This window comes from Pteropus vampyrus, unplaced genomic scaffold, assembly GCF_000151845.1.
Source record: "Pteropus vampyrus isolate Shadow unplaced genomic scaffold, Pvam_2.0 Scaffold93, whole genome shotgun sequence".
Lineage (NCBI taxonomy): Eukaryota > Metazoa > Chordata > Mammalia > Chiroptera > Pteropodidae > Pteropus > Pteropus vampyrus.
Genome location: NW_011888874.1, coordinates 3,874,339 through 3,897,776, shown reverse-complemented (window position 1 = coordinate 3,897,776; position 23,438 = coordinate 3,874,339). Strand labels below are relative to the sequence as shown.

Genomic DNA, 23,438 nt, shown 5'->3' with positions numbered 1-23,438 from the left:
TGCCAGGCACTGTCGCGGGAGAATGAGCCTCTGGAGAAGGGAATCGCGACCTTAGCGCTGATTTTCAAGGTGATATGTTGAGTGATGTCAGAGAGGAAAGTATCACATTGACGATCACGTTCCTCATCATCAGGCCAATTGCTTCACTCTCTTTATTCTCAAATTTTGTTTCAGATGGCCTTTGGTTCCTAAGGACAGCTTTGGTTAAAGCTGTCTTCTAAAATAATAACCTACATGTCTCTGAAATAAACATTTATTTCCCACCTGCTTCATGCCAGTATCGTTCTAGTTTCTAGGAGTCTCACGATGACCAAGACAAAAGACATCCCTGCCCTACTCAAGGCTACACTCCAATGGTGAGAAGCGAGTGAGAGAGGGGAGAAAGAAGCAATTCGAGATCTTTCCAGGTACTCCCAAGTGCTCTAAAGAGAAGCCAACGGGGTGATGCGATAGAGTGTCACGGCATGGGAACGGGGTAATGTAGGGTGCACGTCAGGGATGTGTCTTTGGAGAGGTGGCATTTGAACTGGATCGTGAATGAAACACAGGAACCCGCTGTGCAGATAGCGTTAAGGCCCCATGAGCTTGGCAAGTTCAGGGAACCGAATGAATGCCAGGTATCCATGTAGTGACACAGGAAATAGGGCTGAGAGATAAGGGCTCAGAGACCATCAAGAACCAGATGATAAAGAAATGGGAAACCATGAAAAGTTTTAGCTGAAGGCCTAGCATTATCTGATTTGCATTTCTAAAAACTTCCTTTAAATGAATCAAAGTGGGCAAGGCAGGAAGTAGGAAGACCCCGTAAAGGACACTTCCGGGGATCCAGGCAAAAAAAAGGATGATGATGATGATGGCTTGGGCCAGGAGCCCGAATAGAGAGAAACAATGTGGGAATACTGCCCTGGTGAAAAATAAGGTCCTTTAAGGTGTATCAAGTGCCAGACGAAGCCCCTGGTTCTTGATATTTCTTAACCATAAGCATTCTTAATCAACTGGATTTTTCATCCATATTAGGGCACACACTCCTTCGTCACAGGGTTTTTGCTTTTCTTGTCAGTCTCACTCATCTAGGAAGTGCTGTTCTATATTCAGCACCTTGTGGGTGCTGAATAAATATTGATTAAACAAACCAAGTAATGAATCATGTCTGTTCTAAGTGTGGGTGCTTGGAAACATGGAAACATAGAAGTGAGCTGGATTCTCCAAGCTGTAGGACACGACTGGGACAACTGGAGGGGGAGTGGAGAGTCTGGAATTGCTCCCCTTCCTTCCCAATGCCTTGGGATTGGAATGGTCACCTACTACCACTTCCCACTGGGTCAGTGGAGACCGTCTACACACATCCCACAGAATTCTTACCGTCGCTCAAGGTCAAGTCTGAGAAATGCTGTTAGCCAGGTGAACAGGAAGCTTGCTGTTGGTGATATTTATTGAATGCCCATAAGCCCAATGTTGTGTTGAGTACTTGAAATACAGTTTTGTTTTTTTTTTAAAGCAGAGCTCTCCAAACTATTTCTGAAAAGGGTCAGATAAATTTTTTAGGGTCCCCTGTCTCTGCTGCAATCACTACACCTCTGTTACAACACTGCAGTTGTATCATGAAAGCAGCTATTGACAACAGGTGAATGAAATGGCACCGCTGTGTTCAGGTAAATCCTTACTTATGGATTCCAAAATCTGACGCTCATACAATCGTTATGAGCTACCAAATTTTCTTCTTATTTTTTTTCTTTAACTATTTAACCAGTCGTATGAAGAAAATATATGGCAGTGTTAAAAAAAAAAAAAAACATAAAAAACATTCTTAGTTCACGGGACATATAAAAATAGGCAGCAGGCCACCCACGCACCATAGTTTGTCAATCTTTACCCTGTAGAGCAGGAAAGACGGAAAATCATCCATCTGAATTTTGTTCAAAAACCGGTAACTTTATGTAGTAATAATAATTCGACACTATTCTTTTGTTTGTCAGGTGCTCGATGCAAATGAAAATTTAGCTATTTGTCTGCAATGACATTTTCTGTTAATAGGGAGTAGGTGGCATCAAATATCTCTTGAGTACCTGCTAATTGGGAGCTATTCTCCCAGCTGGTCTCCCAGTCTCCTCTTCGCCCCGTTACATGTTCTAACAATATGCACCAGGTCATTTGTTCTACTTGAAACACTCCTGGGATTCGCCGCTTGCCACTTACATTCTGGATGGATGCAAATGCATCATTTTGTCCTTGCCTGACCTCATCTCGGACCCCTCTCTCTGTCCATACCGCTCGTCAAACTCAGAGCTCTCAGGGCCTTTGCAGCAACTTCCTTCATCCTGAAGCTTTCTTTCCTTCTCCAGGTCTTAGTATGGCTGGTGCCCCTTGGGAATTCAGAACTCAGGTCGAACGTCACCTTGTTAGCGGTGTTGTCCTTGACCATGCAGTCCAACTCAATTCTTCTAGTCAGTTTCTATTGCATGGACCTGTCTCATTTTCTTCATAGAACTGGATTTTATCTGAATTATCTTGTTAATTTGTTTACTCAAAATGTAAGCTCTATTAAAACGAGGTAAATTCTAATTACTGCTCTTTCCTCATTCTGAGATTCACGATTAATATTTAATATTATACATTCGTTGAATGAATAAAGGAAGGACATAGTCTGAGGGGTGATAGAATGTTATGTTCAGAATCATGCCAGTATTTTACCCCATATGATAAAAGTGGGGTTTGAGTGGGGGTGGAAGACTATGACCTTGAGAAATAGGCAAGGACCAGAAGCTCTTGGGCAATGCCTAGGTATTAGCTCTTCATTTGGGTGGCCACAGAAGGATTTTAAGCAAGCACAGGACAAAAAATTTCAGTATATTTATTGGAATGTTCACATCAGGGAAATTAAAAGAAGGATATTATTTTGTGCTCTGTTTACACCACTAAGGATGGCATCCATCCTTAACTTAGACCATCCTTAACTTAAACAAATGTGGGAAGATGCCAAAAAATGAATTTGAATTCAGTGCAAATGTTCCATCCCATCTACATGCTTCCCCTCTCTTCTTAAGTTGGGGGAACTTGGAGTAGCTTTTGACATATTTCTGAACAACAGAGCTAGAAGGTGTTCCAAGGTTCAAGTTTTTGTATGTTGTTTGATAGAAAGAGGCTATTTGTCAAGTTTATCTTTAGTCTGAAAGAAAATGAGGATGTGGAATTAAAAAAATAAGACGTGGTTCAACTTTATGCTTGCAATTGAAGACCCAGTGGCCTGTTCCAACCACGGAAATGAGATTTCTGCACGAGATAAGCCTCTCTTAAAGTGTGTCAAATGCTAACGTGGGAGCCATTTAAAATTCTGAAAAACAGATGGGAAGAGTTTCTTTTTTCCTAGCTACAAATCTGCCTCCTTTCTTCCATTCTTCTTTGTAGTTGGAGCAAAAATTGTTAACTTTCATATGCCTTCTTTTTTATTAGTCCATGGAGGAAGGTGGGAAAAAAAAAAAAAAAAAAACCTTTTCGAATCCAGAAGCCGGATCTGCCCTAAGAGGTAAGGGAGGGAACGGAAGTTTGAGGCTGTTTGAGGAAGTGTGAGCACTGAGGCCCCAGCAACCACACAGAAGGTCCCATGGATGATGGCTATTTCACAGGGTTACCCTGGAGCTGCCTTTTCATATGCTATAAGATGCTCATGTCTGAGAGTACTTTTCTTTTAGGGAAAAAACAAAAAAACAAAAAAACAAAAAAAAAACCCAAGAAAAATCACCATCTGCCCATTGAGATATTTACTAACAATTTTTAAATGTTTAGGATGACCACAATGGAAGGTTGGGATACGTGGGTGCTTTACTGTGTGTCTCCAAAACAAATTTCCTTTTTATTCATTTTCTTTACCACCCTAGGAGCATTCCATGTGCCAGTGAGCACTGTCCTAAAGAGGACACATCTCAGACCACAAATGCTTGCATGAGGATTGCTTGCCTAACATTCTTTGGCCGAAAGCCTCAACGGTTTCTTATTAAAGAACAACCAAGATGAATGGCGATTTTTAAGAATTGCATCTTTTGCGTCAAGAGATTACTGCCTTTGTCATTGGTTGGTTTCAGTTGTTTCAAAGTTTTCAGTAAGAAATAGCCTGAGGGAGGAAGTGCCCTGGGAGGCTGGGAAGGACAGTGATTAGACACACTCAGACACTGGCCGGGACACAGTACCAGCTGGATCCAGGCAGCATCCTGTGCCACTCCCATCCCAGCAGCCACTGTGTCACTGAGCCCTCGATCTTCCAACTTTACAAGATCTTTGGGCACTTTTTATTGCCAGATATGGATTCTCAATGACTGCAATGACTGTGTTGTAAGGTGGCCACAGGAAGAGCATTGAGCTCCCCAAATCTACAAGGGAACATAGCACCCTTGAGAAGTTCACCTTGTGGGTCCCTCCTGAACTTAGACGGCTTGAAAGGAGGACACTTACTGAAAAGTCGTCACTGGGGAAGAACAGGAGATCTTGAAGAGGGTCATTCTGATAGGTCTTTTCAAGTTCTTCAATGACAGTTTCATAATCCAAGGGTTCAAGGAGCCTGGGCTTTTCCTGCTGTGGAAAAAAAAAATGTGACGTTAACCACTGACACATACGGTCTCATATCTTCTCAACACCTGGATGGGTTTCATTTCTTAGTATCGCCAAGGTGTTACTAAGAAACCCTTCCGATGGAGTCACAGAGACTCCTGGCACTTTAGGGCAAAGCCACAAAACTTATTTCCGGATCTGAAATGATATGAGAAGATCTTGAAATACTTGACATCTCTCTCAGTAATTCAAGCTGTTCGCACTGAGCCTCCGAAGCTCATGGTCTTAGTCCTTTCTCATCCATAGAGCAGATGTTTATATAAACTTTACCTTTGTCAATGGGAGGAAAGATATAGTATTATGATGGTGATCATCATTTTTGCTGAATTAGATACTTCTTCGTGAGGTCTACTTGGATCTGTTTTAAAATGTTGGCTCCCTGCTAGCAATCAGAGTATCACAGACTGCCTTAGTTGTCACTGAAGCATGGATTCTGTGTCAAGATTAATTGCTTGGCTCCGATCCTCTTTGCCGCTATAAAGAGAAGCTGAGTAATTCTCTAACAGAACTGTCCAACATAACTATTATGGATACAGTGAGTGAAAATGGAGAAGAGTCTGAAAAAATAGCCAGATAAACACACCTCACTGAAATCCTGAAGCCAAGAGGCAAGGTGCCTCCATCAAAGAAACTACCCAAAGCACCAAAGAGACCAATGTCAGTGGGAGAAGGTAAGATCGTTTCACTGTAGGGTGGACGTGTTTACCTGACAGAATAGAACTCGCAAAGTGAGGAAGATAGAACCCCAAAGAAAGACTAAAACATTACAAAACAGAAACCAAGGACATTATCTGAATTCCCTTGGCCCTTTGATGAAGGATTTGTGTAACCTAAACGAAAAGAAATGGCCTTTTGTATTATTTGGGGGCTCCTGGAAGCTGAAGTGGTCACCATAAATTTTGTATGCTAAAGTGATCTTGTGACGAAAAAAAAAAAACCTTTTTTCTTTTTCAGATCAATGATATCAATGAACTGTTTCCTACCAACCTTCCCCTCCCCATTTTTAAGGCCTCGTTTGGAAGATCTCTACTGGTAAAGCCCCAACATAATCTACTTAGTGAAGAGCTGTGAAACAGTCAATATTTTGAAGGGAAAAATACAGAGGCACTATGGCATGATTTGGGTAACTAAAAACAAAAGCCCTCCTAGGATCCCTGTCGTTCGATATGATTATTTTGTTTAGACTTATTTTAAGTTCCTATTCCCTATTTTCCCAGGCAAAAGGATTAAGTCCAAGGATCAGAAAATGACAGCTTGAGAGGCAAATGCAGTCTCCAGATGTTTGATTTGGCTCCAACATTTATTATATTTTATTTTTAGTCGGCTTTGAATGCCTTTGAGTGGTGGTATTTCACTCCAGTTCAGCTGCAGACCTCAGTAGTTCTTATCTATAACTTCCTGTCCTGGCAAAGTCACACATTTACATTACCAACCTCCCCTAAAAACCTTCAGGTCTGAAACACTTGGCTTAATCTGAAACCTCTTTCTTCCCTTAATATTTTTCCCTTAATAATGTGTTTGTGTATAAAATGTAGCAAATAAAACAAAATGTACTGTAACACCATCAGAAAGGTCTGATCTCCGACAGAGTTGGCTGGTTACGTCCCTTTCCCTCACTGTTTCTTCAGCTTAAGTATATGATGCCCTTTGGTTTCATAGACCAACAGCTCCTGACGTGGCTATGATCACTTTCTCTCCTCTCCCCTTTCCTCATGCCAACGCGAATAGGAGTGTAGGAGTGGTTTAGTGTATGTTGCAATCAATAAGTTTAAAGGCAAATGTCATTGAGACGTTTTAAGAGACCATCCGCCATCTTGTTCGCACTATCTTTTAAATTTCATCTCTGCTTAGATGCAAATTGCAGCATTAATAAACAAGCTGTAGATGAGAAGATCTTCAAAGAAGATGCTTTACTGGGCCTACACACCACCTAAAGCTAATCCCATCTAAATTAGCATAATAGGAAAATCAGAGCTCACATGTCACAGGTTATAAATAAAACCGCAAAAAAATAAATTCTAAACTCTCCTTGATATACCCAATAAAAGGCATAAATTGTAAGCATCTGTTGGAGGGTAGACTTTTATTTATTCATTTCAGGCTATGACATACCAGCCAATCAATGAATGACACTTATTACGCCTTTCCTGATTAAATTGTTGCACTGAGGTTATTTTGACATGGAGTTGCAAAACCTAGCAGATATGCTTCATCTAATTTATTAAGTCTTGACGTATGGGGTGGATATATTAGTTAAGGTCTATCTTACCAGGGAATTTATTAACTAATGTGTAAAACTCAAGATAGTCAATGTTTTATAATTTTGTGGCTATGCACTTTAAAAATGAAAATAATGGTGATATTTTCCATAGCACCTAGAGCCTGGGATTTGGCCATGTTTGCCACAAATGCATTATGCATCTGTGATGGTGAGAATCCAGGCTATGGAAATAGTAGTTCTCTCTGGAGCAGGAGAACTGCCTGCTCAGTGTTTTGGTCAAAGAGACAGATATATACAAAGATGGTGGGATCAGTTAATTTCTCACTCTTGCTGCTTACAGAGACATTGAGCAAAACTGGGAACTGAGCAGCATTAATTTACAGCTTTACAACGGTTGAGCTGTCCCTCCTGAATTTAATGTGCCTCTTGCTTTTGGAAATGCACCAACTGGGAGGAGGCATGTGCCAAGATTACCCTGAACTGGATTGGTTTTTATAGTGCTTTTTACTCTTATTTCTTTCTCTCAGATGAGTAATGAATTTAATTAGCTATTCTAAAGTCACTCCAGGCCTGGGAAAAGGCACCCACCAGTACCTGTTATTATGAAGCAGGGTTGGTGTTGAGCCTAGGGGGTAATAGGCCCTATTCTTCTTATGCAGTATTAAGAGATTTGTTTGATCTACTTCCCCAAATCCACAGCTCTCCTCTCATTTAGTTCCACATCAGAAGAATGAGCTCCTGTCACAAAAACAAATGCTCCCTTCCCCTCTACTTATTCCCCCACTCCTTGTGGAATGCCAACACAACATCTAAGTCCTGGAGTTGGTCAACCTGCCATCTAGGTAATAGCCAGGGCTGCCAAGAGCCATTTAATTGGTTTGGAGATGGCAGACAGTCCATGCCTTGGCTAAAGATTCTAATTTCAAGAACACAGTGTTCCCTGACAAAGATCTGTGTTATTTTCAGAATTATAATTCAAAATCAAATGGGTGAAGAAATGACACAGAAGAAGTAAGCATCCGAAGTACGTAACACTGAAAAATTAAATGACTAAATAACCAACCTAGACCTCTCTCCAGAATAGAAGTACAATCTAACTAAGAAATAACCTAGACAATGTAGCCTTGTTTTAGGAAAAGTCCAAAATAAAAGGGAGAGTGTGGTTACAGGTTTTCTATGTTGAGATGTGACAGAGAGTGTAATGTGCACTCTAGAACCAGAAGTCCTGGGATCCTAGTCCTAACGTTGCCACTTATGAGCTATGGAACTTTGGGTATGTTAATTAGAATCTCTGTGCCTCAGCTTCCCAATCTGTAAAATGGACATCTCAGTCATAGGATTTAATGGGGTAATATTTGTTATGCTCTCAGAACTGTACCATATCCTAGTGCTTATCACATAAGTGCCAAGTAGATAAAGCCTGTAAGTCTTCCATCTTCACTAGTCATGGATTTAAAACACTTGTATTATAAATTTAATGTGTACAAAGAGCAAATAGTAGGCACTCAATAAATATTTGTTGAGTAAATAAATTTATATAATTTCATACAGAAATTCCTTTTTATTTGGAATTACATTAAAAACACAATCACACATAGGATCCAAGATTTATACAAAGATGCCTTTGAAAAATTATCTTTGTAACAAGTTGGAGAAAATATATTCACCTTCATCCAATAGAGGCAAGAATGGCAGGAGGGCTGGTGGAAGCTACATCTAAAAAGTAAAGACACCAGAGCCGCAGCTCAAAAAAGCGTGGTTTATGTTTTTTAAAGAATTATGTGTTGTGGAGAAAGAGTTAGTGCTATCATGAGCTTTGGAAGGATATGGAAAGCAGGACAGGGTTGGGATAAATCAATATATAATTGTGCAGTACATGCGGTGACAATTTCTCCTTGTAACTGTTCAATTCTTCAGTACAGTTAGTTGACTCATGACATTTTTCATGACTGGCTTTTGTGGGAAAACACGAGGAGGTTGGGGTCCACGATCAAGATGGAAAGAAGGAAAGAAGGTCAAGTTCATTTTGACGATGGTTCTGGATTCACACATATTATGACATTAAAATTTGAATCCAGAATACCTAGATCTGTAAGGGGTAGTAAGGCCTGAAGGACTTGGTCAGCCAACAATGTGAAATAATAAATTATCAAGGATAAGAAATAATTAGGAAATTATGGCACATCCAGTCTAAGAAATAAGACACGACCATTGAAACTGATTTTTTTGAAGTTTGTAATAACAAGTAAAATTGCTCATGTATTATTATTATTAAGTAAAAGTGGAAATAAATATTGCACCAGAATCTCTGCACAGGATTTTAAAAATTTAAAGAAAAAAGATTAGAGATATAGCTAAATATTATCAGCTATCATATTTGGATGAGACTATGACTTTTCGGATTCTGCTATTTTGACTTTTCACATTTTCTAAATTTTCTATAATAAACTATATTGATTTTATCATGGTAAAAAAATAAACTCACTCTTTCAAATCATCATGCCTCCGTGAGTTGTTTGATTTTAAAATTGTTTACGCTTTGCAAATCCACCAGAGAGGAAACCTAGAAAATCACAGTGGGACTTCACATGGAAATTCAACCACTACTATCGTCAAGTAATTAAAATAAGATACATAAAACACTGGGAAAAGGAAACTGTGGAATATAATTACAGATTATATGTGTAGTTCTGGAAGCTACTGCCAACAAAAAAGTGAAGAATAATTAGCAACGTATTAACTAAAGTATTTTAAGCTCTGTATAGAGGACCATAAACATGTGGTAAGTTACTTAAACACCTCTGTGCACTGATCATTGTCACGAAGGATTACAAATCAGAATCTATAGCTGGAAGTTTAAGGTCTTTTACCTACCAACTACATAATTGAATAGGTCATTTAAGACTTGGTGAGGGTGACTCAGATGAGTCAAAGAGCAGCTTCCTGCCTACGCCAGAGTTGTAAGAATGAGGAGACAAAATATGCAACTATGTTAAGCAAACCCCCAAATGCCGCACAAATATATATTTGTCTTTATTTGAAAATAACTGAAAATCACCCCACGTGTTTTATTTATACTAAAACCAAGTCAAACCAACCAACCAATTGAAACAATTTCACTAAATAATCCATGTACCACGAACTGTACTACATACTTCTATATTTACTACCTAAATTTCCTTTACTAAACAAACAAACAAATGTTAATAACTAATGATTCTATGGAGGCAAAAGAGATAAGAACATAAGGAAAACAGTGAAATAAAAAAAAAAAAAAAGGAGCATCGTCTCCTTCAACTATCTCTTGAATCGTCAGGTTGCTTTATCCCCACCAGAACAGAAAGTGTAGTAAGCTACCTAATTGTGTATATCAGCAACGAATATTTTATTTCCTTTGAGAACCATTCTAGAAAGTATTTTTATGTATTTATACCCCTGGATTTAAAAAAAAGGGATTCAATTTAAGATTGATTTCCTATTAAACTCATTAACTTTGCAAATATAAATACCTAGAGAACAATTAAGTTGTAGATACTTAGAATTTCTTTCTGTAGCTCTAACACACACACAGGCAGGTGAGGCTTGTCAGCACTGGGGCCTTATCAGGCTCACAGAGGGCTAATCAGGGAAAGGGGGTGATGCGATGAGGAACGGAGGGCGACCTCCACAGCAGGTCCCTCGTGTTAGAGGCCGATATTTGTGTTCTAAATTTTTTTTCCCCAACTCTTATTTTGAAGAGTTTCAAATATACAAAAGATTTTCTAAAATGTAGTTATTTAAATTAGTTTCAAGTATACAGTACATGGGTTAGACATCTATATAGTTCATAAAACTATCTCCCCAATTGCTCCCTCCCTCCCCTGACCCTCCACCTAGCCAAGGTGTTAATGCTAACTGCATTCCCTATGCTGTGCTCCCCATCCCCATGACCATCCATCAGCTACTAATTTGTACTTCCGTTCTAAATTTTAAGTATAATTAGGGAGCTAAACCTTGGTGACTCACTGTGAAGGTCATTCTAGTTTATCCATTTGAACTAGTTGCTCTTTGCTCTCCTTTTCAGAAAATCTGATCTTTCCAAGAAACGCTTACTATGAAAAGAGTTTTTTCCCACCTTTGAGAAGCTTTATATTTTTTCTATGACATGCAGTACATCCTGTGATGCTAACTGGGACTTTCTCTGTCTTTCTCAATCACCTTGTCATTTCTAGATATGAAATGAAACCTTATTCTTATTTGAATATTCATAACAGAATTACTCCTATATTTGAATGCCTTCTTCTGCTTACGAAACTTTGCATCTTGGCTAATGACCCAGAAAAGCAAACAGATAAAAATAGATGTTTACTTTAGGACCAATACAGTAGATTCTATCTGGGCATGACATGTCAATTATCTAAACATCCTTTTCTCATCTTGGTACGCAGACAAGTAAATAGCTAACAGTGAGAATCCATGGAGTCTTTAGAGAGACCTTAAAAAATTTGAATTCTAATCTCAAGATCTCCACAAGAAATTAGAAACACAGCTGTAAACTCATTTCTGCATAATCAAGATAACTGATTAATTTTCTTGGAGGAAATAAAAGATCTAGATGACACATGAATTCTTCAGGCCTTAATTTAATCCAGGACCCTTCGGCCTTAGTGTGATTGGCATGGAACCAACTTCCACACTATTTGTGTTTAAAACAAATGAGAAAATTGGAGAGAGCCCAGGCAGCTGGATCCATTGCACAGCTGTCAGCCTGTGGTCGTTTGACAGATTTAATTCAGCCTTTCATCAAAGGGAGTTCCACTGGACAACTTCTCAAATGTATGAGCTTCAGAAAACAAGACAAGCTTTTCTTACCCAAAAGGAAATGATTAAGTAATGAATAAGGCATCTTATGTTGACCTTTTACCCTTCTCTCTGTCTTGAACTACACAGTTTCATGAGAATGGAAAAACACTAGCTAAATCAAAGTTAAGAACTGTACAGCTGGGCAAGCTCAGATTAAGCTTAATTTGGAAATGGTTCCCTTGGTAACGAAAAAGGACATAGATCTCAGAAGAAATCAACCAGTAGTAACTCTTTAAATATCTGTCCATTTCAGTGAAATAAACCAGGTTAAACTTGGTAAATTATAAAGCCCTTTGCAAATATAAAGGTTAATCATGATACTTAATATAAACATTATAGTTAGAAAAATCAGACTGTTCTATTTTGTTAACCCTTAATTTCATTAGGAAAATAAAGAACGTAAATGAGCTCTATAGGACCTGTAATATATGGTGTACTTTCAAACTGAACTCAGAACTTTTAAGTCTTATTTTCTTTTTAAGAAAATTTGACCATATATATCTTATAGGAGCATGTTAAAAATGCATATATCAGTGTATGGCAAATAATAAAAAAAAAATTAAAGTGGCTGCTTCTTCTAATACTGGTGCTTGTAAAGAAATAGAAAATATCCAAAAAGATCTAAATCAAATTAAATTACATGTCTCATTTAGTTTTCTAGAAACACTTGAAAGATAACAAATATCATTAAAAATACATCACAACCCAATTACAAGCCTGCCTGACACCAGGGGAATTAAAGCCTTAGAGCAAAGTGCTGAGAATTTTAGATTAATTTATAGGAAGTCTGTGATGAAAGCTGCCACTAGCTTAAATTTTGATGCTATTTTAGTTCTTTGACAGTTACACAAATGAACTTTCACAAACAAGCCAAGTGTGAGGGGTGTGTGCATGTATATACACAAAACCATACATGTCACACACACTTGAATGTAAATAGCTCTTTTATTTCCTTTCTTCCCTTTGGGTACCTGAAATTGAATATGAATAGTGGACATTGGTTTTTTGGCTTATGTGACACCCATCCTGTTTTTTGTTTGTTTGTTTTAGTACTAGCATTTTAATTTCCTTCTGGTGACTTAATTTCCCCCCCATACTCATAAGGAGTCATCTTGGCGGGTCTGATAATTAAACGGGTCCTGCTCTTCTGCAGCCAAGATGTGTGACCCCAACGAGGTCTAGTCAACGCTGCCCTCAGAACTCTGAAACTTGAATGGAAAGTTGCCAACATCCACGTGACTGCCCATCAGTGCCAAACGCCAAGACCCCCCTGCTGTCCACCGCCCTGAGATGCACTGCTTCCATCCCTGTTCTCACAGACCATCTCCATTTCCCCTTATGTTCCCTTCTCTGGACTATGCTTGTTTACGTTTCTTCTTGCAAGTAGAGAAATCTAATATGATATAATAGGAGGAACAGCACCTATAATAAGGGACTGCTGTATCTCCTCAAATTACCTTTATTTGGTTCTCAACGGTCCGAAGGGAGAATCTCTCACAGTCAATGACTCCTCGAAGTGTAGGAATTTGGGTTTAGTAAACTCATGTATTACTAATGAATTACAACATCATCTCATTCTATAAAACATACATCTGGCATCATGCACCTTGGGCATAGGGGAACTTAAGCATTTTCTTGGTTTTCCAAGGTGATAAACCTAGCGAAGGCCTCATCTCTAATTTACATTAAGCCTAACTCACCAAGCTCTTATGACACCAGAACAAATGGGGGCCAAAAAATAAGTTTACATCCATATTTGCTTTCAGCGATGACATTCCATATACTCTAATTTTCTCTCCTAGGAGGTGCTGGGTTGTTTTGGAAGTAGTGGCAGGCCCCTAGAGTATATGACAGGCCAGGCATCTCTAAGCCACTGCTAGCCCCACTTCATCTTCCTTTATTCTGCCATTTTCATCTGAAGAGTAACATTTGCTATATTTGTTATATTAGAACTAATTCATCTATATTTGCTTGTAGAAATAACACAGTCACACCAAATAATTTAATATGAATAGTAACAAGGGAAACTACCATTTTTTTATAATTTACCCCACATATGCTAATAATAGTTATTCTTTTCCTACTACTACTATCATGATCAAATGGCAAGGACCATGATCAGTATTTAACACTTTCTCTCATCGAGTCTAGAAAAGATTATTGTTGCTTTATTTTACAGATGCAGAAACTTGGATTCCGAGAACTTGCTCAGCAAATTGATGGAAAAACTGATATTTCAACCCAGCTCAGCATGAAGCCTGTGGTCCACTCCACTCCACTATCAAGGTCATGGCCTTGTAGCAATAGACAACAGAGAAGCTTTATTTTCCTGGTCAGAAGATTCTAAAACAGAGCTACAATTTTGAGAATTATTCTTGCTCCCTTTGTGAGTTCTGCAGTGAAGGACATTAGAAATCTAGGGGTTGGTATGAGGTCACTGGTCACCTCAGGGAAGGGAGTGGTAAGGATAGAGGGTAAAAAAATTATTTATAAGAGGGTACAAACAAAAGATGAAGAAAAAATTAAAAAGTACATTAAAGAACCATATAAAGAATGGTAGATAATGTCTGTGTCAAAAACCACAAAGGAAAATGCCATTAACTGAGGGAATCTGTAAATTCAGAAAATTTTGTATCACTGCAACCATCAGGAAATAAAAAGAGCTATTGGGATCATGGTGTTACTTCCTGTTTGCTGTGGCACTCCCCCGCTTTGACAAATAACCCACCTCCTGCTCAGATCGTTGTGAAGGGCGTCTTCATGGAGTTAACTCTGACCAGTGTGGCAGTCCTCCTCCACCTTGCCTCTCTCCTGACTTAACTCTTCTCTCTCTGTCTCTGTCTGTCTGTCTGTCTGTCTGTTTGTCTCTGTCTGTCTGTCTGTCTGTCTGTCTCTCTCTCTCTCTCTCTCTCAGAAGTCAGTCTTGAGGAATGTAAGCTCATTCTTGGTTAAGTTGCAGGCACCTCTCCTGAGTTCACTTTGAAAGCACCTTCTCTGCAGCTACCTGGCACCTAAAGCTGGCACCTAAAGCTGGCTCCTTCCTACGGCTGTGGCCACACCCAGAGCCTTCTGATGGGGCTAAGAGTCTTAGGCCAGATCAAGTTTCAATCTACACTTCTCCATTTCTGTGGTCCAGATTGAATCTGAATCCTCCTGTTACTTCTGTCCTTTGCTTTCTCCAAGCTGTCCATTATAGCTTTTATCCTTATTTTCCACTGTGTTTCAACTCTGATTCAGTCTCATTTCTTTGTTTTTTGCAACCATCATCCTGGGATTTCTGTGCTACCTTTCAGCTACCTGGCTCATTATAAAATATCCTAAATAGGTAACTGAATGTTTGTTTAAAACAAAGAGTAATAGTAAGTAAGGAAGTACAGATGACCAGGAGGGAGGCTGTTTACATTAATGTGGAAGAATGAAAGATAAAAATTAGAGTTGAAAGACAATAGCGCAATACATATTATAAAATGAAGAATGTGGGAGATGTCTTAAAGATGTTTGGACTAGATCTTCTGTCTATTTTTCAATGTTCTATTCAACTGTTGATAGGCTCTTACTAAAGAGGAGAGCAAGAGTTTTTGCACGTATCCAAACTTTTCCAAATACTTTGAAATTTTGCAGATTAATGATCTACAAGCCAGCAAAAACCTAAAACTATCAACTCACATCTATTTAAATAGATTTTGCATTTTTTTTCTGACTGTGCAGACGATGTAATAATTTAAGCTAATCGTGTACTTAATCTATCCAAATTAAGACACGCAACTGAGGAAAGACACTATCTTTTTATGGATTTCTTATGCACCAGAGATTATACTGAACGATTGGGTTTTAAAAAAAATAGACAATTAAAAAGAAAGCTACAGAACACCATACATCTTTTAAAAATTAAGGGAAGTAGTTCAATTTGATGATCTAACAAGTTTCATTTTCCTCAAACTTTTCTTATAACGCAGTTGCACTCTTTCACATTGCATGTTGTCTGATAAGTGAATTATAATATATGAAGGCATTTCTTAGATAATAAACTGGAAAATTGGATTAAAAAGGGAAACTTCCAAAACAATTAAAAATTGCAACACAGTTAAATAAATAGCTTCAAACAGCATTTGAAGAAAACGGAATAAACAAAATTGTCAATCTTGGTGATGAAAGTATAAAATTTGGGTTTTATACCTTTCAGGAAGTCAGAGACTTCCGGTTAAACATTCTAGATTATTAAAAAATTAGACCATTCCTAAATTTGCCTTATTGCAAGAAATAGTTTGTTGAGATCAAAATCCACATGATCATTATAAAAACAGATAATCTATAATTATCTCCAAGAATCACTATTTCTCCTTTCCTACAATATATGAGTATATCCAAAAAAAATCAAAATAATTTATTGTTTCATTCTCTGAACTAATTTTAGCCCTCATCTTCATTTGTTGGTCATTTTGTCACTTCAATTGTTTTTTCCATAATATCTATCAAATCATCTCTGAAGCCAGCCTACTTCTGTTGGTTTAGTTTTTAAAAAGTTTTGATGCTTGTGTTGTGGAAGGTCCAAACTGGCTCTGGGTAAGCTTAGGTAGTGGTGGTGGTGGTGCGGGGGGTGAGCAGTTAGAAACACAGCCTTTCTAAGGCAAGCCCCAACAACATAGAGCAATCTGGGACCCCTGAGCATCCGGCTTCACGCATTTCAGAACTGTGCCTACTGTGTAGCACCAAAAAAGATTCCCAAGAGTAAGGTGTCGCCTTCCACTGGCATTGAAAAGACATTGAAAAGACAATCTCACTGCAATTATATCCCTTTTCCCTTGTCTTGGGAATATAAATGTTTTACTTGGTTTTACTACTATAAAACACCTGTAACTTTTTTTATAGTGTTGAAATCATGTTCAGAAGGCACATGATCAAATTGAATTCCAATAAATAATTTTGAAACAAGGCAGGTACTGTTATGAACATTTTATGGAAGAGGAAACCGAGGTTCAGAGTAATTTAACTGGCCCAAGGTCATATAGATGGTAAGTGAGAAGGTGACACAGAATTACCCCCCAGTACTCTAATTTTGTGTTTTACTTTCTTGGATTCCCCTCCCCGCCCCCCAAATGAAACCCACATCTCAGAATACTACTTAAGGATAGACTGAACAATCCCCTGCCCCACAGAAGAGACGACCTATGAAAAAAGATATGCTTATCTTATGAAGACCAAAACCAGGCAATAGGAGCGGGAAAGTCCCCAGTGCCTTCCACAGAAGAAAGCTCGTCGCTGAATGAATGGTCTTAATTAAATGTGAATGCATAGATGCTGAATGCTGTGGGAAAACAGTCCGTCCTCACCGACTACTTTTCCCAAAGTGCTCAGTAGCAATACCTTCAAATTCAATTAAGATAATTCATAGAGCGATTAGCTTCATTACACAGGGAGACGCCGGGGACCGTCCTATTGCCAAACTGTATGTGTGGCTTGTGTGTGATAGACATGTTCTCCTGAGTGTTGTCTCTTTCGGTGAACGCGAGAAGTAAATGTCACAGCGACATAACCCACAGAACTCCTGTGGGTTATTCCACTGAGAGAGCGGGAGCAGGCAGACTACCTTTTCCAGACTGGTCTGAAGGTTAAAATAATCTCAGGCTAAAAAGCTTTTCAAACACTTATGCTCTTTAACAGGCTAATGGTAAATAACTGATGAGGCGAGCAGAAAAGACACAACTAGGCACCCGTGACAGGCCAGTGGGGACCGGGAGGATAGGTTCAGGACTCTGCATATTCCAGTTCTGAAAGGCTGGCTGGAAAGACCTGGGTCCATCAATGGGAACAAAATTAAGGGGTCCATTTGCCTCTGTGTCCTAATGGGAAGGTATGTTTTACAAAGAGACTGAGAGAGACACCAATCAAACAGCAACATGACACCAATCTTATGAGCCAGACCTCTGGTAACTTCTATCCACATTATATTTCCACTATACGGATAGTGAGTATAAAGAGAACCGCTGTTATTTGAAACATGGTATTCTTTACTCGATTTTGGTTTATCAAAGGCTGAGTGACTCATTAATTTGATTATTCATGTTCATTAAATAACTTTTCATAAATACTCATTATCTTATCATATATATGACATATATATCATACATGTGATATATATATGACATATATATGTGTATACGTGTGTGTGTGTGTGTGTGTAAGATGCTCTCATTTTAGATTAAAGATGTTTATAGGAACAAAAAGATAATTTACCCCAAGTGATTCTCAACTGAGGACATCACCCTCTCCCCCAGGGGACATTTGTCACAACAAGGGAGAGCCTGCCATTGATAGAGGCTGGGTAGAGCCCGGGGAGTTACTAAGTATTGTACAATGCATAAGACACCTGGCACAACAAAGAATTCTCAGATAGTGCTGGCGATAGTGCTGAGGTTAAGAAGCCTTGCCCTGAAGAAAATGAACAAAACTTGAAAAGCCTAGAAAATGAACGTTTCTGTAAAGAGAGCCAATAATGTCATTGCAGCCATTTGTCACACAAAGTGGGCCTTCCGCGTTACATGTGAATCACTGAAGTGCTCTAGCAATTGACTCTGATGTTCAGCTGCCTATAGTTCTTACAGATAGAAATCTAGAATTCCGTAATAAGTACTCATTTACAGAGTTCTCATTTTGCTTGCAAACGGTAAGGCAGGAATATCTTTAATAGTAAACAAACCAAACCTTTTTACTCTTTAAAACATCACTTTTTACTGTCTTCCTTGGCTCGTTTAATCGAATACTTATTTATATTTTCTTTCATATTTTGGATTATTCTAAGAATTTTAAAACAAATAACAAGTGGCATGTGATAAAAACAGCAGCAATATTTTTAAAAAACACAACTATTTACAAGTCATTGGTTGGGGCCTTAATTGAGGCAATTATAGACTTTTCTTTAAAAAAGAAAATATTCTAGTAATATTTTAATTATTTAAATCTTATCAATATATTTTAAAAGTGATGACAGTAATTCCAATATTCCAATAGTCTAGTAATGTTTTAGCTATTCTATCAACATGTTTTTAAATAATGATGTATTTCAAAAGTAATGATGTAAGAAAAAGAGGATATTTATGAGCCAAATTAAATATTCTATTTTGTCTAGGACACGGCCGCATCCTATGTTAGAATACCACCCCAGAGCCAATCTTTTTTTTTTTTTTTTAAGTATTAAAGGAAAGATGGAAAACAAACACCAAACAATTGGATACATACAGAACTAAGCCTGTGGATTTCTTCATAATTTACTCTCCTCACGGTTCGTCTCTTCTTCCAAAATTCACTGGGCTCTCGTTTAAAAACCTTTCCTCGGAAGCTCATTGTATTGCTGTCATTTGATTCACAAAATATTTAAAAATATAGGTTCTGTCAAACCTCTTCCTTCTGAAGCTTCACCAGGCTGAACAATTCGTTCTTCTCGAGTAAAAAGGGAAATGTGTTCGCTACATTCACATAACTCAACAGAAAGGAAAAGAAAACCTCAAGTTACTGCTTCCTGTAACTAACTACCAACTGTTCAGATACTCATTTGGGTGTGTATTTTCCCTAGTCACCTTCTTTAAAGCAAGACGAAAACGCAAATGACTATTTAAGAGAATTATACATAGCAAAATAAACCAGATGATATAAATCACCCATGGAACCAAATCGAGAGTGAATCAAAGAGCTAATTTACTGTAAGTTTCCACGTCTGCCACCGAAATAACCATCCAATCTAGCATTCTGGGTAGATCCCAAAAGTAAACTATAATAACATGCCCGAAGTGTGAGAAGTCAATTTAAGGTTCATGAAACTACAGATTAAATTGGTGGTCTTCGTAGAGGAGTGCCTTAGATGATTACCCAGGAAACAAGAAGAAAATATATTAGATATTTTATTAGAAAATATATTAGATTTATATTAGAAATATATTTCTAATATATTAGAAATATATTAGAAAATATATTAGGTTTATATTTATATCAGTTATCTAAATAAAGAAATTATGGAATATATTAGAAATATATTAGAAAATATATTAGGTTTATATTTATATCAGTTATCTAAATAAAGAAATTATGGACATGGATATCTTGATTCTCTGTAAAATTGTTACAAATAGTCTAATAGTTAAGCTTTAGATTTTTACTCACTTTCTTTGGGACTATTTAAAAGTACAACTCTTCCTTCAAACCCACATGAATATTCCTTCCTGTTTTATTTTTATCCATAGCATTTACTAGCATGCAACAGAACTATCCATTTTACGTATTTATTCAACTTATGGTATGTCTTCTTCTACTAAACTCTATGTTCCATGAATTAGAATTCTATCTACTTCATTTACTGTGTCTTCGGTGATCAGAACAGTGCTTGGCATCCAGGAGGTTCTCAGTAAATAATTGTTAAGTTTAATGAAAACAAAACCAAGGACTTACATTTATTGTGCTTAACAATGAACCTTGTTTATTGTTCATTTCATAAGTATATTGTGTTTTGAATTATTAGCTATTGATAAGAACTATATAATTTATAAATAAACATAGAATATGAGAGTCCAGTCATTTTATTTTTTCTTCTACTAGGTGCATGAGATAAGAAATATTTGGAGGCTATAGGACTAGGAAATGATTGATCAGATTAAACATTAGAAAGATCGGTTCTAAAAATCATTGTTGTGTGAGACAGCTATTTAGTTTAAGATTTTGTTTTTTGATCTGCAGGATGTAACTACTCAATAGCGGTGTCCACCAGTTTTGCAGGTGTTGGAGGAAACACTCCTTGTCCATGAAGCTCTTGGTGGGTTATCAAGATGGTTGAAGAACTATTTCTACCGAGAACTGACTTCCATGACCACCAAGACTGAAGGAACTCTTACCAACTCTCCTGGGAGGTGAGTCCTAAGGAAAGGATATTATGGATTGTATCTGATCTTATATCACGGAGGGTGATATAAAAGATGCACAGGCATCTTTGTGCATCTTTGTGCACAGAAATGTGTGATGTGCATTGTGATACAAACAAGAAGCTTAACCAGGAGAGCAATTTCCATGCAAAAGGTTTGCAATGTTCTGGGGGTTTTGAACTTTAAGAAAGAAGGATAATAAGTTTATTAAGTAGCTCAAAAATTTTGCTCATGTCTCAGCTGGAAGTAGGATTCAGGTTACACATAGAAAGGGGGAGAGTGACGAGGTGGGAACAATGAGTAGGCACAATGAGTTGTACTTTGTGGGGACGCTTTTGTTTCAGAGCCTGGTCTCTTCTTTCCAGTGCTCAACATGCTTACTGGTGGAGGCACAGGTTGGCTGCCACAGATGATGCAAACTGCAACCCAGAAGCGAGTGGTAACAGATATCCTGTGGCTGGTCCCTAACTTCTTTCAGGTTTTTACTCAAATATCTCTCTCTCTCAGAAAGCCTCCTCTGACCACACATTTGAAACTGTGGTCTTCTCCCCTAAACACTTGTGATGCCCCTCCTCTTTTTTTTTTTTCCATAGAGAAAATGGTCATCTCACCCTTAGAAGCCGCATGTTCAAACACAGTTCTAATTCTGTATGGAAGTCGGCAATGCTCAGAGAAATTCTCACTTAACCAGCAAGTCCCGACAACCATGACCATAATAGATGCCATCTGCTTACTTAATAAGCCTTCCCCTTTATCTCCAATGCTTTTTACTGACACAGGCCATTCCTTTCTCCCCAATAATGACTAGATTTAGCTGAAGCACACACATACGCCTCACACATGGACCTCCACCTGGTCATGCAGTGATTGTGCAAAGTTGGCCAAAAAGTGATATTGATACTGATGATTCCTTGCCAAAATATGGAGACTAAGGAAACTTCTTTTGAAAACTGTGAGAAAATAGTAAGATGCTATAAAAATAACAATTGGGGAGGTAAACTATATACTGTTATTTTGTAATTGGCTTAGGTAGGCAGCCAAGGATTCCACAGGGCAGAAGCCCTCCTGTCATTGTTATTGAATATTTAGTATTCCACTGTATGTCTTTAGCCCTAAACAGATCTTACCCTCTATATACCTCTTTAGTATCTGTTAGATAAATGGGTATGTTATAAATTCTATTATATAGAATTTTCAGATTTAAGTTTTTTCCTTATCTGATAATATGAGAGTCTGCTTCTAGGTCACCTAGTTTCTTGGGGTAAGATTATATTTCTATTTTCATAGCTGAAATTAATATTTTACAACCTTTTTTGGACGCATTTGAGAAACTAATAGAAACTATGGAATCACCAGAAAAGTGTTAAGTACTTAAAAATGTGTATGCATGGTCAAGGGTCACAATCTCTCAAGTCCATCCGTGGACCCTCTTACCTGTGATACCCTAAATCTCCAACTCAGAGGTTTAGAATATTTAGAAGTTTTAGAAGGAATTCTGTCTTGTAAGGAAAGATTCACTAATCTTGAGCAACTTTTAAGCGACTTCCTCTCTTTCTAATATTTGCATCTAGTCTCTCCTCTATTCCTCTTTAGGCGCCATGGGTCTTCATCCTGGAGTTCCTCCCTCTCCTCAACTTCTGCAATATGAGAATGACTCATTTCTTTACTTACTTAGCAGTTGATCACAGCCCTAAAAATACTGGCAAAAGGAGGCATGGCCAGGCAACACATAGGGATGTCAGATACACATAACTTGGGGGTATTGCAAAGAAGGAGAAAATTTAGTAGCATTAAGCGGAGTGCTTCATGGGATGGCACTGTTGGGGACCTCTACTGGGCTTTGTCTTTCTTGATTTCAGACCAAGTCTGTTTCTTCAGCATTCTGTGATACCCCACACTATTCCGATAAATTTCCTTTCTGCCTAAGTTTAGAAACATGTTGGCAATCAATAAACCTAACTAGGATAATGGGAAAGAATGGATTATACAGAGAAATCGGAGATTAATTGGCTCGACCATGAGGAATCACTGTGAAGTTCATTGGAAAAGAAATCTGATAACAATAAATAGACAGGATTTATTAACTACTATACTCAAGGCATTGCTGGGCTTCATGAAAAATACATAAAACCCTTCTTAGCCTCAAGAAGCTTCTACCTGAAACAAGAGTTCATTACAGTTTGAAGAGGCCTTGAAAGCTTTATAGTAAAGGTAGAACCTAAGGAAGCCTTTGAATAATAGGTGGGAGTGAAATAGATGGGAGAAGGATGAAGGATTTTCCAGGAAAGGGGAATATAGCATAGAGAAGGCATAAGACAGAATGATTAAAATCATGGCATCTGCAGTTAGCTTGGGTTCAAATCTTAGGTCCACTGCTTCCTGACTGTGTATCTTTCAGCCAATCACCCACTCTGTCTCTAGGCCTCAGTTTCCTCATCTGTAAAGTAGGACTAACATGGTAGCTACCTCATCGAGTGGTTGTGAGGATAAATGAGATGATATTCTTAAAATTTTCAGCACATTTCCTGGTACATAGAGGGTATAACCATTAGTTATTACAAAAGTTAAGAGGCAGACCAAAACAGAATGTTTAAGAAAAAGTTAGAAGACCAGCCTATCTATAAACAAGGGTTGAGTAAGAGAGAAGAGGTGGGAACAACTGAAAAAAAAAAAAAAAAAACAGGGACAAATGCATGGAAATCTTTAAATGCCAAGATAATGAATGTTTCCACTGTATACTGAAAGACATGGGAAACCACTAAAGGGTTGAATTACAATTAAAATAGTTCCTTTGGAAGATTCATTTGGTAGTTATGTGTAGGCTGTGGAAACTCAATCCAGACAATTTGCAGTAATTCAGGTATTAA

General features: G+C 38.0%; 1 protein-coding gene across 4 annotated transcripts in view; it reads right to left on the bottom strand.

Annotated features, from left to right (window-relative positions):
* DOCK10 (dedicator of cytokinesis 10) overlaps positions 1 to 23,438 on the bottom strand; it is a 187,111-nt gene that overhangs the window by 128,164 nt on the left and 35,509 nt on the right. For 3 of the 4 annotated variants that reach the window (XM_023532931.1, XM_023532930.1, XM_023532929.1), the window contains exon 2: positions 4,447 to 4,566. In XM_023532931.1, coding sequence (XP_023388699.1) covers positions 4,447 to 4,566 — 120 coding nt within the window. Of the gene's footprint in view, positions 1 to 4,446; positions 4,567 to 18,901; positions 19,117 to 23,438 lie in introns of those variants that run through there. The other variant, XM_011364078.2, reaches the window with a different exon arrangement.